Source organism: Neophocaena asiaeorientalis, unplaced genomic scaffold (assembly GCF_003031525.2).
Source record: "Neophocaena asiaeorientalis asiaeorientalis breed wild unplaced genomic scaffold, Neophocaena_asiaeorientalis_V1.1 scaffold120, whole genome shotgun sequence".
Classification (NCBI taxonomy): Eukaryota; Metazoa; Chordata; class Mammalia; order Artiodactyla; family Phocoenidae; genus Neophocaena; species Neophocaena asiaeorientalis.
The window spans coordinates 972,726-986,465 of record NW_020185322.1 but is presented as its reverse complement, the minus strand read 5'-3'; the positions used below and the strand labels follow the sequence as shown (position 1 = coordinate 986,465).

At 37.3% G+C, this 13,740-nt stretch overlaps 1 protein-coding gene across 1 annotated transcript in view; it reads left to right on the top strand.

Annotated features, from left to right (window-relative positions):
- The window catches only part of CDC123 (cell division cycle 123), a 51,244-nt gene that overhangs the window by 24,907 nt on the left and 12,597 nt on the right, over positions 1-13,740 (top strand). The window contains exons 7-10 of the mRNA XM_024734185.1: positions 6,210-6,258; positions 9,360-9,435; positions 10,864-10,986; positions 11,872-11,900. Of these exons, the coding sequence (XP_024589953.1) occupies positions 6,210-6,258; positions 9,360-9,435; positions 10,864-10,986; positions 11,872-11,900 (277 nt within the window). The remainder of the gene's footprint in view (positions 1-6,209; positions 6,259-9,359; positions 9,436-10,863; positions 10,987-11,871; positions 11,901-13,740) is intronic.

Genomic DNA, 13,740 nt, shown 5'->3' with positions numbered 1-13,740 from the left:
GTTTAAGTTGAGGGAATGACTTGGAAAGTAGCTTGGGTAGAAGTAAAAGAAAGACAAGAAAGATTACATTCCTGTCAGTCGTCAGTGGCAGTTCAGCACAGTTCTTACAGTTTTAGGCTAGGATCTTTTTTTCCCCTTTCTTTCTTTTCTTCTTCTTTCTAAAACTTTGTATGTAACATATTGGTCTCCAAAATTCCTGTTAACTGGTTCACTGCAAAATATATTAAAAATGTACTGGCAAAGCTTCCCTGGTGACACAGTGGTTGAGAGTCCGCCTGCCAATGCAGGGGACATGGGTTCGTGCCCTGGTCCGGGAGGATCCCACATGTCGCGGAGCGGCTGGGCCCGTGAGCCATGGCTGCTGAGCCTGCGCGTCCGGAGCCTGTGCTCTGCAACGGGAGAGGCCACAGCAGTGAGGCCACAGCCCGCGTACCGCAAAAAAAAAAGAAAAGTACTGGCATAATTTCATAGTAGCTTTCAACAGAGTAGACCTTTGGTTATTTGTTTTTTTGCTTTTTTCGGTCTTTACCGTGATTGTACCCAAGAATACTTTTATTTTGTAATTCACGTTGTAGATTATATGACATTAATTATTTAATAACATCTGTGGGTTTTGTCTTTTTTGTTTTTGTTTTTGCTTTTTTCCGTACCACTTGGCATGTGGGATCTTAGTTCCCCAAGTGCAGAGTCTTACCCAGTAGACCACCAACGATGTCCCAATAATACCTGTGTTTATTTTGAAGTTTTTTCTTTTTTTTTTTTTTTTCTTATTTTTGGCTGCGTTGAGTCTTCTTTGCTGTACGGGGGCTTTCTCGGTGCTTTGTGACCACCTGGATGGGTGGGATAGGGAGGGTGCAAGGGAGGGAGACACAAGAGGGAGGAGATATGGGAACATATGTATATGTATAACTGATTGACTTTGTTATAGAACAAACTAACACACCATTTTAAAACAGTTATACTCCAATAAAGATGTAAAAAAAAAACAACAACCAGAGAGCAAAGGCAAATTTTGTGGAAAGAAACAGCAGTAAAACTGTCAGCAGGTTTCTAAACAGGAATATTGTTTCATCTAGTCCTACCTCTGCTGGGAAGGGCCTGGGTCCTGGAGGGTGGAGATGGATATAGAACAATGCAGATGCCTGTATTGTTTCTCATCTGTTTGGGACACTTATCAATCTGGACCTAGACTAATTTCGGGTTATAACTTGAGGAATTCTCTTAACAGTTGCCCAAATTCCAAGGTGATGGCGAATGATTCCATATTATTTCATAATTCAGGCAAATTTTTCAAGTGTTATTTAAATGTGTTTGTTAACACAGGGGAAGTGTTAGGTATTATGACATATTTCTTGCTTTTGCTCATAAATTATAACATGTATTATAATTTTATATTATATGCTGAGTTGGGATTTGAGAATTTATACTAGTTCTTACCATGACTTTTAAAGTACGTGTTCATAGAAACAAAAGCTAAAGTAGACTTAGCAGTTCAGTATTCTTTCTCTGTAAATTGCTTTCCTTGATCTTAACTTGCTGTTACCTCTCTGAGGTCCTGCTTTCTTTTAGCAATTAAGAAACTGTTATTTTTGGAAATGAGAGAATCAGCTTTTTTTCTCCATTACAGATGCAAGTGTTTGGATCGTCTGTGTTCTTAGTTCAGTCAGTTAAGGGAATAATACAAACATTTTTATATTTGATATGACTGAAGATATTTTATCATTTCTGTTAGGATACTCATATTTTCCGCTAGTATTGTTTCTACTAGTATTTTCAGTGTAGTAAGAAGCCTTGATTTAAGGATTTCTTTCTTTTTCCTTTCTTGATGTAACCTGGAATTTTTGAACCGTAATTTATATAAGGATTTGTAAGCATTCAAGTGTTGTTAATACTCTAAATATCTTAACACATTTTTGCTTTTTAAATCTACTTCCTCCAGAATATAAATGGAATTTAAATATTCATACAGTGTTTTTTGCGGTATTTCAGCTGAGCTCCTAAAAATGTTGTTGACCTTCACGTTCAGTCTTAATTAGGTGGCTCTGCACTTTCCTCTCCTTTCAGAGACTGTACTTGACCATCTGATTAATCATCTTAATAAGAAAAAGCCTTGTACAGTAATCTCATGTAGCACATATGTTCTCACATCTACCTTCTGAAACTAGTCAAGGTTTTTAACATTACATGTTAAACCTATCACCGCTTAAAAAATAATGTTATGGGATGGTAGAATGCAAATGTGTATTAAAATGTATACCTGTTTTAAAGTAGCAAATGAGGATTAACCAAGGGTTGAAATCAATATTTGTAGGAATATAGAAGCATTAAAAAATTTAGATAATGAAGACGTGTGTTTTGGAAGTGTTTGTTTATTCGAATTCCTTTGTCATTTCTTTCCTCCCATCTCCCTTGTATATATATATTTTTTTATTTAATTTATTTTATTTTGTTTTTGGCTGCGTTGGGTCTTCGTTGCTGGGCACGGGCTTTTCTCTGCTTGTGGTGAGCGGGGGCTACTCTTCGTTACAGTGTTCAGGCTTCTCATTGCGGTGGCTTCTCTTCTTGCGGAGCATGGGCTCTAGGTGGGCAGGCTTCAGTAGTTGTGGCACAGGGGCTCAGTAGTTGTGGCACATGGACTTAGTTGCTCCGCAGCATGTGGGATCTTCCCAGACCAGAGCTCGAACCCGAGTCCCCTGCATTGGCAGGCAGATTCTTAACCACTGTGCCACCAGGGAAGCCCTCCCTTGTATATTTTAGATACATTTAAATTTAAAAAAAAAGATAGGCAGTTCAGTTTTATCATGATAAGAATTACTGGTTAATTGAAAGCTAAAATATTAACTTTTTTTTTTTAATTTATTTTTGGCTGTGTTGGGTCTTCGTTGCGGGCTTTCTTTCTCTCGTTGTGGCGAGCGGGGGCTACTCTTCATTGTGGTGCGCGGGCTTCTCATTGGGGTGGCTTCTCTTGTTGCGGAGCACGGGCTCTAGGCGTGTGGGCTTCAGTAGTTGTGGCTCGCGGGCTCTAGAGCGCAGGCTCAGTAGTTGTGACGCACGGGCTTAGTTGTTCCACGGCATGTAGGATCTTCCCGGACCAGGGCTCGAACCTGTGTCCCCCTGCCTTGACAGGTGGATTCTGAATCACTCCACCACCAGGGAAGTCCTAACTTTTTAAAAAATTGTATAATTGGCCTAACAGTATATATTAGTTTCAGGTATACAACATAATTTGATATTTTGTATACACTGCAAAATGTAAAATATTAACTTTTAAAGTAAACTTGGTTTCTTATTATAAAAGCGCTATATGTACACTTTGTCCTTTTCTTTTTTGGCTGCGTTGAGTCTTTGTTGCTGCATGTGGGCGAGTTGCGGCGAGCGGGGGCTACTCTTTGTTGCGGTGCGTGGGCTTCTCACTGGGGTGGCTTCTCTTGTTGCAGAGCACGGGCTCTAGGCGTGCGGGCTTCAGTAGTTGTGGCTCGCGGGCTCTAGAGCACAGGCTCAGTAGTTGTGGCGCATTGGCTTAGTTGCTCCACGGCATGTGGGATCTTCCTGGACCAGGGCTCAAACCCATGTCCCCTGCATTGGCAGGTGGGTTCTTAACCACTGCGCCACCAGGGAAGTCCTATTCTTCTTTATTGTAAAAGAGTCCCTCACCTTTTTTTTTCCGGTTTAACAGCCTAAATATTTTAATTAGCAAAAAACACTAATTCATTTATGAATTCTATTATAAAAATTCATTTTATCCTTAAAACATTTTCCCTCAACTCCTTTCTAAATTCTAAATGAAAAGATGAAAAGTATGACAAAAATCCAGACAGTGTTATGAGGAATAAAAAATTGTGTGGTAAAAGAATTTTTCACAAGCGTTCACAATACAGTATACTTTTAAATAATAAAAAAGGTCACAAAGCTACACAGTACAACCTCATATTTTAAAACATACATGAGAAAACATAATACAATGTTAACTATTGGAATGTTCACAATGATTCTTTCCCAGCAGTGATTGTTCATTTCTTCTGCTGCTTTTCTGTATTATTTCTAACATTATGTTTATCACATTAAATATATATTACTTTAACTTTTAATTTTGAGGAATTAAAAAGCACATAAAAGTACAAAGTGGGGACTTCCCTGGTGGCGCAGTGACCACTTCCCACCACTGACTTCATTTCTCACCTTTCGGAGCCTTGGTTTCCTTGTGTGATGAATGTGGATAATAATAATAGCACTTTCTCAGGGATTATTGCAAGGATGAAATGAGATAGCAGATGTACATGCTTCACTTGGTGCCTGTTCACTAATACGGAGAAAGCCCATTGCCTTTTAACAAAGCTCCCTGTGTGTATCTTTCTTTGTCATTCAGTGCCCGACTGTTAGTGGCAATAAAAGTTCTTATTTTCTGAGGATTTTAGCCAACCACCTTATTTGTGTTGTTATTGTTTGTAGTATAAATCATAAATGATTGCAGAGAATTCCAACCTAATCAAACATTCGGGGAAATTTAAAAGCTTTTCAAATTTAATTCTACTTGTAAATTGCTTAAGACGTCTTTAAAACTATTTTTTGTTTTGCTTGTGTATTTTTTTCATGAAAATGTCTCTTGACCACCTGTTTTGCTTCTTGAATTGTTGGTATTCCCTAGGTTTCTATCTGAATGAGCTGACTGATCACTTCCGTCTCCATCCTTGACCTTAGCTCTTATACCAGTAGGACGATTACTTCAGATAATTATTTTCACCTCCACCCACTCTTGAGTTTCCTTGTTCCAGTTGCTTACTAGACATTCTCTGTGGTTCTCCCAGGACTTCTCCAGCACTACCCGCCCAAACGTAGTTAGCTCCCATGTTTTCCTCATCCACATCACCTGCTCTTCCTTCTTAGTGAATGGTATTTGCCTCATTATACAGCGAGTCATCAAGCAGCCACCCCAGTCATCTGGCCTCTTTCTCCCTCATCCTGTGCTTTCAATCAGGCACCAAGTAGCCCTGACTTTGTCTCCTAAATATCTTTGTATAGAGCTTCTCCTCTCCCTCTCCTCTGCCTTCGCATTAGTTGGCCCCTCATCTCTCCCTGGGGCTGTTGCAATGAGCCTTCCAACTGGGCTCTCAGCCTCCCAACCTGCCACCCATTCCCCCAGGCTCTCCAGCACCACTGGCACCTGTGATATTTCTAAAACCTAAGTGCAATGATCTCCCTCATGTTTAGAAACGTTTTTAGCCCCCCATTGTCTGTATAATAAACCACAACCTCTCTGCGTAGGCAAACAAGACCCTTCATGATCTGGATAGTCCTTCTTGTCTAAAATTTCTCTCCAGCCACATCTTTTGGCAGTTCTTCCCTCCACACCCATCAGTACTGACAGTCCTGTGCGTAGTTCTCACTTCTCTCCCTTTGCCTCAAACGCAGACCCTTCTCTTCATGTCAGATGAAGCCCCTCCCCCCAAACATGAAGAGCTAATCAGTGTTTCCTTTGTGCCGTCACAGTATTTTTATTTTCAGTGTTTTGAAATTCTTTGGGTACTTGTTAGGCTTTCCTCACCAGACTAAAGGACAAGGGACTCTTTGTCATTTTGGTGTTCCAGTGCCTCGCCAGCCCTTGGCATAGGTGGGTGTTTAATAAAGGATGTGAAAAATTGTCCATGAAACTGGGGATTTTTAGAGGAGGAAGGAATATATTTAATGGAGGAATGAATAATTCTTCTGTCAGCTATTTTTAAATGGGATGTGGGAGAAGGATTAGATGAACTTTTTGTGGCTTTAGGTGGCAGAGTTAATGTCAGCAGAGAACTAGACTTCTGGTTCAGCCATGAAGAGCACAGTGAGAACTATAAAACAGTGCCATCTCACCCTCATTTGGAATCTAGAGTGGGTTTGCATTATACTCCTGGCTTGGTCACTAAATGTGCTCTTTCCTTAGTTTTAGCCCTTTTTTTTTTTTTTTTTAACAGAAAGATGGAGATTATAGTAGCTCATATGGTTGTTTTGAGGACAAATGAAATAACAAATAACATTTCAGGGTGCCTAGGCTAACGCCTGACACTGAATGGTGCTTAATAAATGTTCATTGAATTTGAATTAGTCTCCTGTTTCTGGATGCTTTTAGTAAAACCTTACTCCCACTTTAAATATAAGTAAATATAAGTAATGTGTATGCATAAACTGACAACCATAAAATAAAGATTCAATTGCCTTTCTTTCCCTCAAAGATTTATTCATTGTACTGATGATTCCCCAGATCCGTGTATGGAATATGAGGTAAGAATCTTTTTTTATAAATCTTGAATAAAATGGATAATTCTAGATGAATATATATTGAGAATTTCTATTCTTAAGTGAAATGAATCAAATTTTTGGACTAATTTCTCTGGGAACCTAGAGCCATTGAATTTTTAAATTTATGAAATATACACATAAAATGCATGTATTATGTACATACACATACAGTATATACACAGTATGTACATACTGTGGAATATTATACATATTTTGAAATGAAGCAAACACCTTCATACCATCCAGCTTAACCTGTTTAAGCTTTTTAACCTGATTTACAAGGAAAAGTAGTCACCACCATTTTACCATTTTTTAAAATTTTTTCTATGGTTCTCTCACTTTACAGATTACATATAGAAGTAAGAACAAAAGGACAGTGGAAAACTTTATTAGAAATAGTAATAAGAGTTGAAACACAGCAACTCCCTCCCCCGTCCCCCAATAGCAAACCCATGTTTTCCTGGTTTGAAGGTATACACAATGCGCGCGCGCACACACACACACACACACACACACACACACACCTGAAGTGGGCAGTGTTCTTGGATGTTGTTAGTTTAATTTCTTCGTCATCTGTTTGCTTCCAGTCACTTGTATATACACATGCTTTCAAAAGTTGTCCACTGACTTACTGTACTAAGTAATTCTGAGTGTGTTGAGTGTATATAGTGGCATATCTTCGGTGAACAGGTAATTGACTCTTCACCAAGCCACCAAACAATTCCTACATCTTTTAGCACTTGTAATTGAGATCGTTACATACCGTTTGTGAGGGGTATGTAATATATTAGCATTTTCCCAGGTCATTAAACATTTTTTATAACATTAATCGTGTGTATGTAATACATTCATATCTATTGTTTCACTGAACAAACATCTATCAAGCACCTGCTATATCTTATTACTTTGTGCTAGAAACACAAAAATGAAAAAGATTGTTTTCCTAGCCTTGCCCTGAGACGTAATCTTTGTTGTAATGTCATCATCTGTCCCCGAGATTGATTTCACCAGCAGTTTGCTCTTTTATTGCTTTTTGGGGAATATGCCATCATCATGTTAGTGCATAGGGTTTATGCACAGGCTCTGGACGCGCAGGCTCAGCGGCCATGGCCCGCGGGCCCAGCCGCTGCCGCGGCATATGGGATCTTCCCGGACCGGGGCACGAACCCATGTCCCCTGCATCGGCAGGCGGACTCTCAACCACTGCGCCACCAGGGAAGCCCTAAAACCCAGTTTTAAAAGCCCAGGAAAGTGAAAGTAATTAAAATGAAAGAAGTGGCAAGCAAAATCCTAGGTATCATGTGCTTGCGTCTGTGTGTATTTAAAAAGATACCTACTATGTGCTCATGTATTCATAGAATACTTCTGGAAAGATGTATGAGAAATTGTCAGCACTGGTTACCTGTGAGGAGGAGGACAGAGACACTATTCGGGGGGAAGACTCACCTTTTACCTTTTTTAAAAAATCAAGTACAGTGTTTGTATTACCTGTCCAAAACGTTATTTCAATAGATAATGCAAATTTTCCGAAAACTTAATGTCAGTTTGCAATAATTGCATATTCATTTGTTGCTTACATAAAAATTACTGTAGCTGTCAGAAAATATATTTGCCAGTATCAACTTTTAATAGGTAACAACAGTGTAATTTTTTAGTGTGGGATTCTTCATTTAATAATTAGGTTCTTTTTAAAAAGGTGGCGCATACAGAGCTTGACCAAGAGCTCACAATAGTGAAAATTGGAATCAGCGCACTTCAAATTTCTAAGACATATTTTAACACGACAGTTTTTTTTTTAAGGAAAGCAACCTACTATTAAAAATACAAGAAAATATGAGGAGCCTACCACCCAGATATCCTCAGTATTATTAGCATTTTGACCTTTAACTTCCCTTTCTTGAGATGTTTGTGTGTGTGTGTGTTTGTGTGTGTGTGTGCGTGTGCACACCTGGGCGCATATACACACTCTCCATAAGATGCTTTATGTGCCACTTTTCACTTATGACATAGTATGAGCATTTTCACAGTTCATTAAATTTTTTTTATATCATGTTTTTTAGTGGCTGCTTATCTTAAATATTTACCATTCCATGTTTCACTTGACAAACATTTCCTAGGCACCTGCTAGGCATTACATACCTGTGCTGGGAACGCAAAGATGAATAAGACCCAGCTGCTCACCCTTAGAAGAGAGACTTGTGTCAGATTATCCTAGTACAACATGGGGTATGGGCTTACTCTCGAATGTTATGTACAAGAAACTGGGTGGCATGGGAAGGTACAGGGCCCACTGGGGGGATTCCTGGAATGGGGCCTAGAGTAATTCAAGTCCTATCTCCTAGGTCTTGAGGGGCAAAGAGGTGTATGCCAGGATTCGGGAGGCTGGGGGCTCTTGCCATTGATTACAATTAATACTTCAAAAGGACAAGACTAGTTTTTTCCAAAGAACATTTTAAAACCAGACTCAGAAGCATACATTTGTCAACTGTACTATTTATAAATTACAACAATATGAGAATTTGCACATATGAAATAATGTTATAGTAATAAACCCATTTATGAATTGGGCCATTGGTAGAATTGTATTACTTTAAAATAATGGGAAAATCATGAAAGGGTTTTGGTGAGTCTTTGTGATAAGCCGTAATAATTTTATCAGAGTATTACAGAATGATGCTTAAGGTAGATAACTTGGAAATTATTTTACTTTTTGATGTTCTTAAAGGAGTGAAGAACATATGAATTATAGGGAAACTTATGGCCCAATGATGATAAGATGTGACTATATCATCCTTTGAGTTGTATGTTATTTCAGAACTCCCAAAATGGTAAATAAATGACAAAGGCACATTTTGTCATAAAGAGTTTTAATACAATTTCCCCTGTTCTGTTAGACTAATAGATCATAGCTCTGTTCCCTACATATCATGTCAGGAATGTTTTATGATGCCTTTTTTTTTAAAAAAAACCAAAACACTTGATAATGGCAATTGTTAAGATACAGTCTCAACATAAAATTGTTTATTAGACTAGTAAATATTCTCTTGTTACATAGTTGTGTTCCTTTTTTCCTTTGTCTACAGCTTGTTCTTCGAAAATGGTGTGAATTAATTCCTGGTGCTGAGTTCCGATGTTTTGTCAAGGAAAATAAGCTTATTGGTGAGGTTTTTGTGTTTTTTTTTTTGTTTTTTTAAACCTTTGAAAGTAACTGTTAAAAGAAGACAAGCTTTTGATGGAAATAAATTACTTAGTAATTAAGACAAGGGTAACAATCAGTTTTTATCTCAGATGCTACTTCTAACCAATTGGCACTGACTCTCTGGAATGCTGTATCGACAAGGGTCCTGAGGCCAGATTCTGTTTCCACAGAAAATAGTCTTGTTGATGAATCACGTCAATCTGGATTCCAGAGATGAAAGTGGTGGCCTGTACTGTTCTCAGGATATGTGTAATACTACCTGCTTTCTCTCTGGGGCTTTCCTAGGTATTACTAGCAATACACTGCTTATTTTAAGCAGCGTAAAAAGCCCAGTTTTTGAACATTTATTTCTATTATTGAAGCACTGTTTATTATTCTAGCAAGAGAAAATATGCAAAGAAGTACATTGCTTTAAAAGCCACCCATTTTCTTTCCTCTGAGGTTATTATTTTGTCTGCTATGATTTATTCAAGCTAAATATTGTAGATAATTTGCTCTTATTTTGTCTAAGCACATTTTCCATGAGGTAGAATTGATTTTCAACCAAGAAAAGTGTGATTTGAACAGAATCAGATCAACACTATTTATTTATTGAATGTGATGTTGACATTTAACTTACCTGAAATACACTGGGGTTGTTTGAATTTATTGTATAATATTGTTATATATCTCTGAAAGACACACTGCAGTATTAAGTACAGTTAAAGAAGGGAGTCATGTTGGCATGTGATTAAGAAATTGGTTGGAAGCCCTTCTTTCAGAGCAGAGAACTTTTTCTTAGGTCTAGAGCAGATTAAAGGAGTTCTTACAATACTCCCTTTAGTGTTTTTGGAATAATGTCAGCAAGTCACTCTGAAGAAAGGAATGTTTACTTTTCCATGGCTTGAAACATCAGGCTTGTGAAGGCAGGATAGCATGTATGAACAAGGAAAATAGACCGTGAAGTACAGCATGATTATGGAAGACGTATGGTGAGGGGTATTTTACATTTTCCCAAAGAAAGTGGAAAAGAATGCGAATTTTTAGACAGTTCATTGGAAAAATCAAAGAAGCAGCAGTTGACTATGTGGGTAGGTTTAAAATTGCTTCTTTCACTTTTTACATAAGAAACATTTTTATGACTTTGAATTCTTCCCATTGTACTAAATAAAAATAACTACTGTTTCTAAAGTAAGAATGCATGGCAATATGGAATTGTAGGGTTCACCTAGCCATTTGAACCTTTACAACTGATAAGCTTTATATCTATATAAAATGCTGACTAATGTATGATGCCATATTCATTCGATCTACTTTAATGGTTTCCTCAAAAAGAGGTTTAAATCACATATTGGTGTTTTTGAAAAGAATATTGTGTAATAATGAAATATAAAATATTTTCTTGTCAGGTATTTCTCAAAGGGACTACACACAATATTATGATCATATTTCTAAACAAAAGGAAGAGATTTGCAGATGCATACAAGACTTTTTCAAGAAACACATACAGTATAAATTCTTAGATGAAGACTGTGAGTATTTTTTATTGGCCCAGTGAAATGCAATGCATAATGTTACCGAACCTTATTTCACGGTGGTACATATTTTAAAACTGGATTCAAAATACTGTATTTTAAGCATTTTATTATATGATAGTATGGCTGATGGGTTTGCATGTTAATTTTACGTTATTTAACCAGAGTCCCTGTTTAATACTGAGATGGTTCTCTCTCCTGTCATTTGAGGTATTTTATTATACATTCCAAAGGGTCTATCTACAGAGAACCACATGCTTCTGTTATTAGGACTAAATTAGCTAGTTGACTGATCTACCTTTCTAGATTTTTATTTGAATGATCAGATAGCACCAGTTACAAAGTAAATATTTGTGAGTTGTTTTTAAGAGTTGAAAGTAAGTATTGAAAGTATTGTGTATGAGACAATTTTCATGCATTGTCAAATTATATCTGCTATGGTTTCTGTTTTTCTACTTGCCAAGCCCGGGGTCTGTGGCAGGTTTGACTTTTAAAAAAGATGAATCATGCCCTAAGCATGGCTAGATAGTGTGCTTTTCTATTGCAGATTTTACCCATTTTATTCCCCATCAAGCAGTTAGTGATTGATGCTCCTTTCTCTGATATAGATAACCTGTCTCTAATTGTAAACTGGTTGAGACGATGTTGGTGTTTGGTTTGAATTTTTAAACGTAAGGGATTACGGCTGAGGATAGAGAAAAGGAAAACAAAATTATATAAGTAAAACATTGCAGGATGCCTTTTTACGTTTGAAGTTTTGAGATGTAGAAGCAGGAAGTCCTTTGAGTAACTAATAATAAAACGCATTTTAATTTTCAAAAGGAGGTGTAGATCATGAAAATAGAAGTTCGTTACTAACTTCAGATTTTTTCTCCTTTGCAGTTGTATTCGATATATATAGAGACAGTAGGGTAAGTAAAAATGACATTTCATATGCTTTAAATATATAGGCATTCTCTATGGAAGGGCTCACCACTCAACAAATATTTTCTCAAATCAACTAAGGTGCTTGAAATTCACCGTGGCCAAGAATCTCCCCTTAAAATATCCTTAACACTAGGACGCATGATATCTTCCATTGTTATGTGTCACAAATTCAAGGATTATTAATTTAACAGATGGCTAAGGCCACCCTGTGTCCTCCTTTCCCCTTGTGTCGGGGGCCTGGGCCTACTTAAAATAGTTGAGTTTGTACTCTTCGGTGTGGCCAGGAATTTGTCACTGGATATTTAGAAGTTATTATTTTCAGTTACCTGAAAGGCCCTTAGCGTGATTCGAGTCACTTGCATCTTTAGACTGAAGATGAGGATTCGAGTAGTTTGTATTTACTCTGTAATCTTGAAGTGATGGAAACTTCTGTAATGAAAAAGAAAACAAAAACCTGACCTAGTACATCCTGCAGCAGAGATTTCACTATCAAGACATGCAATCTTTTCAGAGAAATTTGGGTCACTAGGTGTCCTGTGACAGTGCTCACTGACTTAGCTGTTCAGAGGACAGCAGATGTGTTTTCTAAACATTAGACCCCTGTGTTTCTTAAATGTCTCTCACATTTTTCTTCTTCCCTCTCGGCGCTCCTATCACCTCATTGTAGTGATGATTGTGATACCTTTGAATCATTTTTTGGACAAAAGGAGGGGCCCATATGGTCATATCCCAAAATAACTGTTAACTGTTTACTCATCTCTATGAAGCCAAAGCATCACTTACTCTGTTTTCATGTCTGTCTTTTTTTTTTTTTACATCTTTATTGGAATATAATTGCTTTACAATGATGTGTTAGTTTCTGCTTTATAAGAAAGTGAATCAGTTATACATATACATATGTCCGCATATCTCTTCCTCTTGCATCTCCCTCCCTCCCACCTTCCCTATCCCACCTCTCTAGGTGGTCACAAAGCACGGAGCTGATCTCCCTGTGCTATGAGGCTGCTTCCTACTAGCTATCTATTTTACGTTTGGCAGTGTATATATGTCCATGCCACTCTCTCACTTTGTCACAGCTTACCCTTCCCCCTCCCCGTATCCTCAAGTCCATTCTCTAGTAGGTCTGCATCTTTATTCCCATCTTATGCCTAGGTTCTTCATGACCTTTTTTTTTTTTTTAAGATTCCATATATATGTGTTAGCATACGGTATTTGTTTTTCTCTTTCTGACTTACTTCACTCTGTATGACAGTCTCTGGGTCCATCCACCTCACTACAAATAACTCAAGTTTCATTCCTTTTTATGCTTGAGTAATATTCCATTGTATATATGTGCCACATCTTCTTTATCCATTCATCTGTTGATGGATACTTCGGTTGCTTCCATGTCCTGGCTATTGTATATGGAGCTGCAATGAACATTTTGGTACATGACTCTTTTTTTTTTTCTATAATATGTGTATTATATATTTATATCATACTTGTACTTATATTAAATATATATTATATTTAATATATAAAACATGTATTTATATAGTATAGTAGTACTATTAGGTTTTTGGGTTTTTTTCTTTTTCTAATTTGACACAAATACTTTAATACACACAGAGAGTAACAAAATAATGCACAATTGGCTAATACCTTAAACAAACCATTTGGTCATCATTTAAACTTCATTTTCATGTGGATCTGCTTTCTTTTTTTTTTTTGCTCACAACTCACACACACACACTGTATTTTATTTTTACAAGAGATAAATAAATTGGCACCAAGCATTGTAAATGGATGACCACAACAAAAGCAACAATGATTGCAATTACCAAA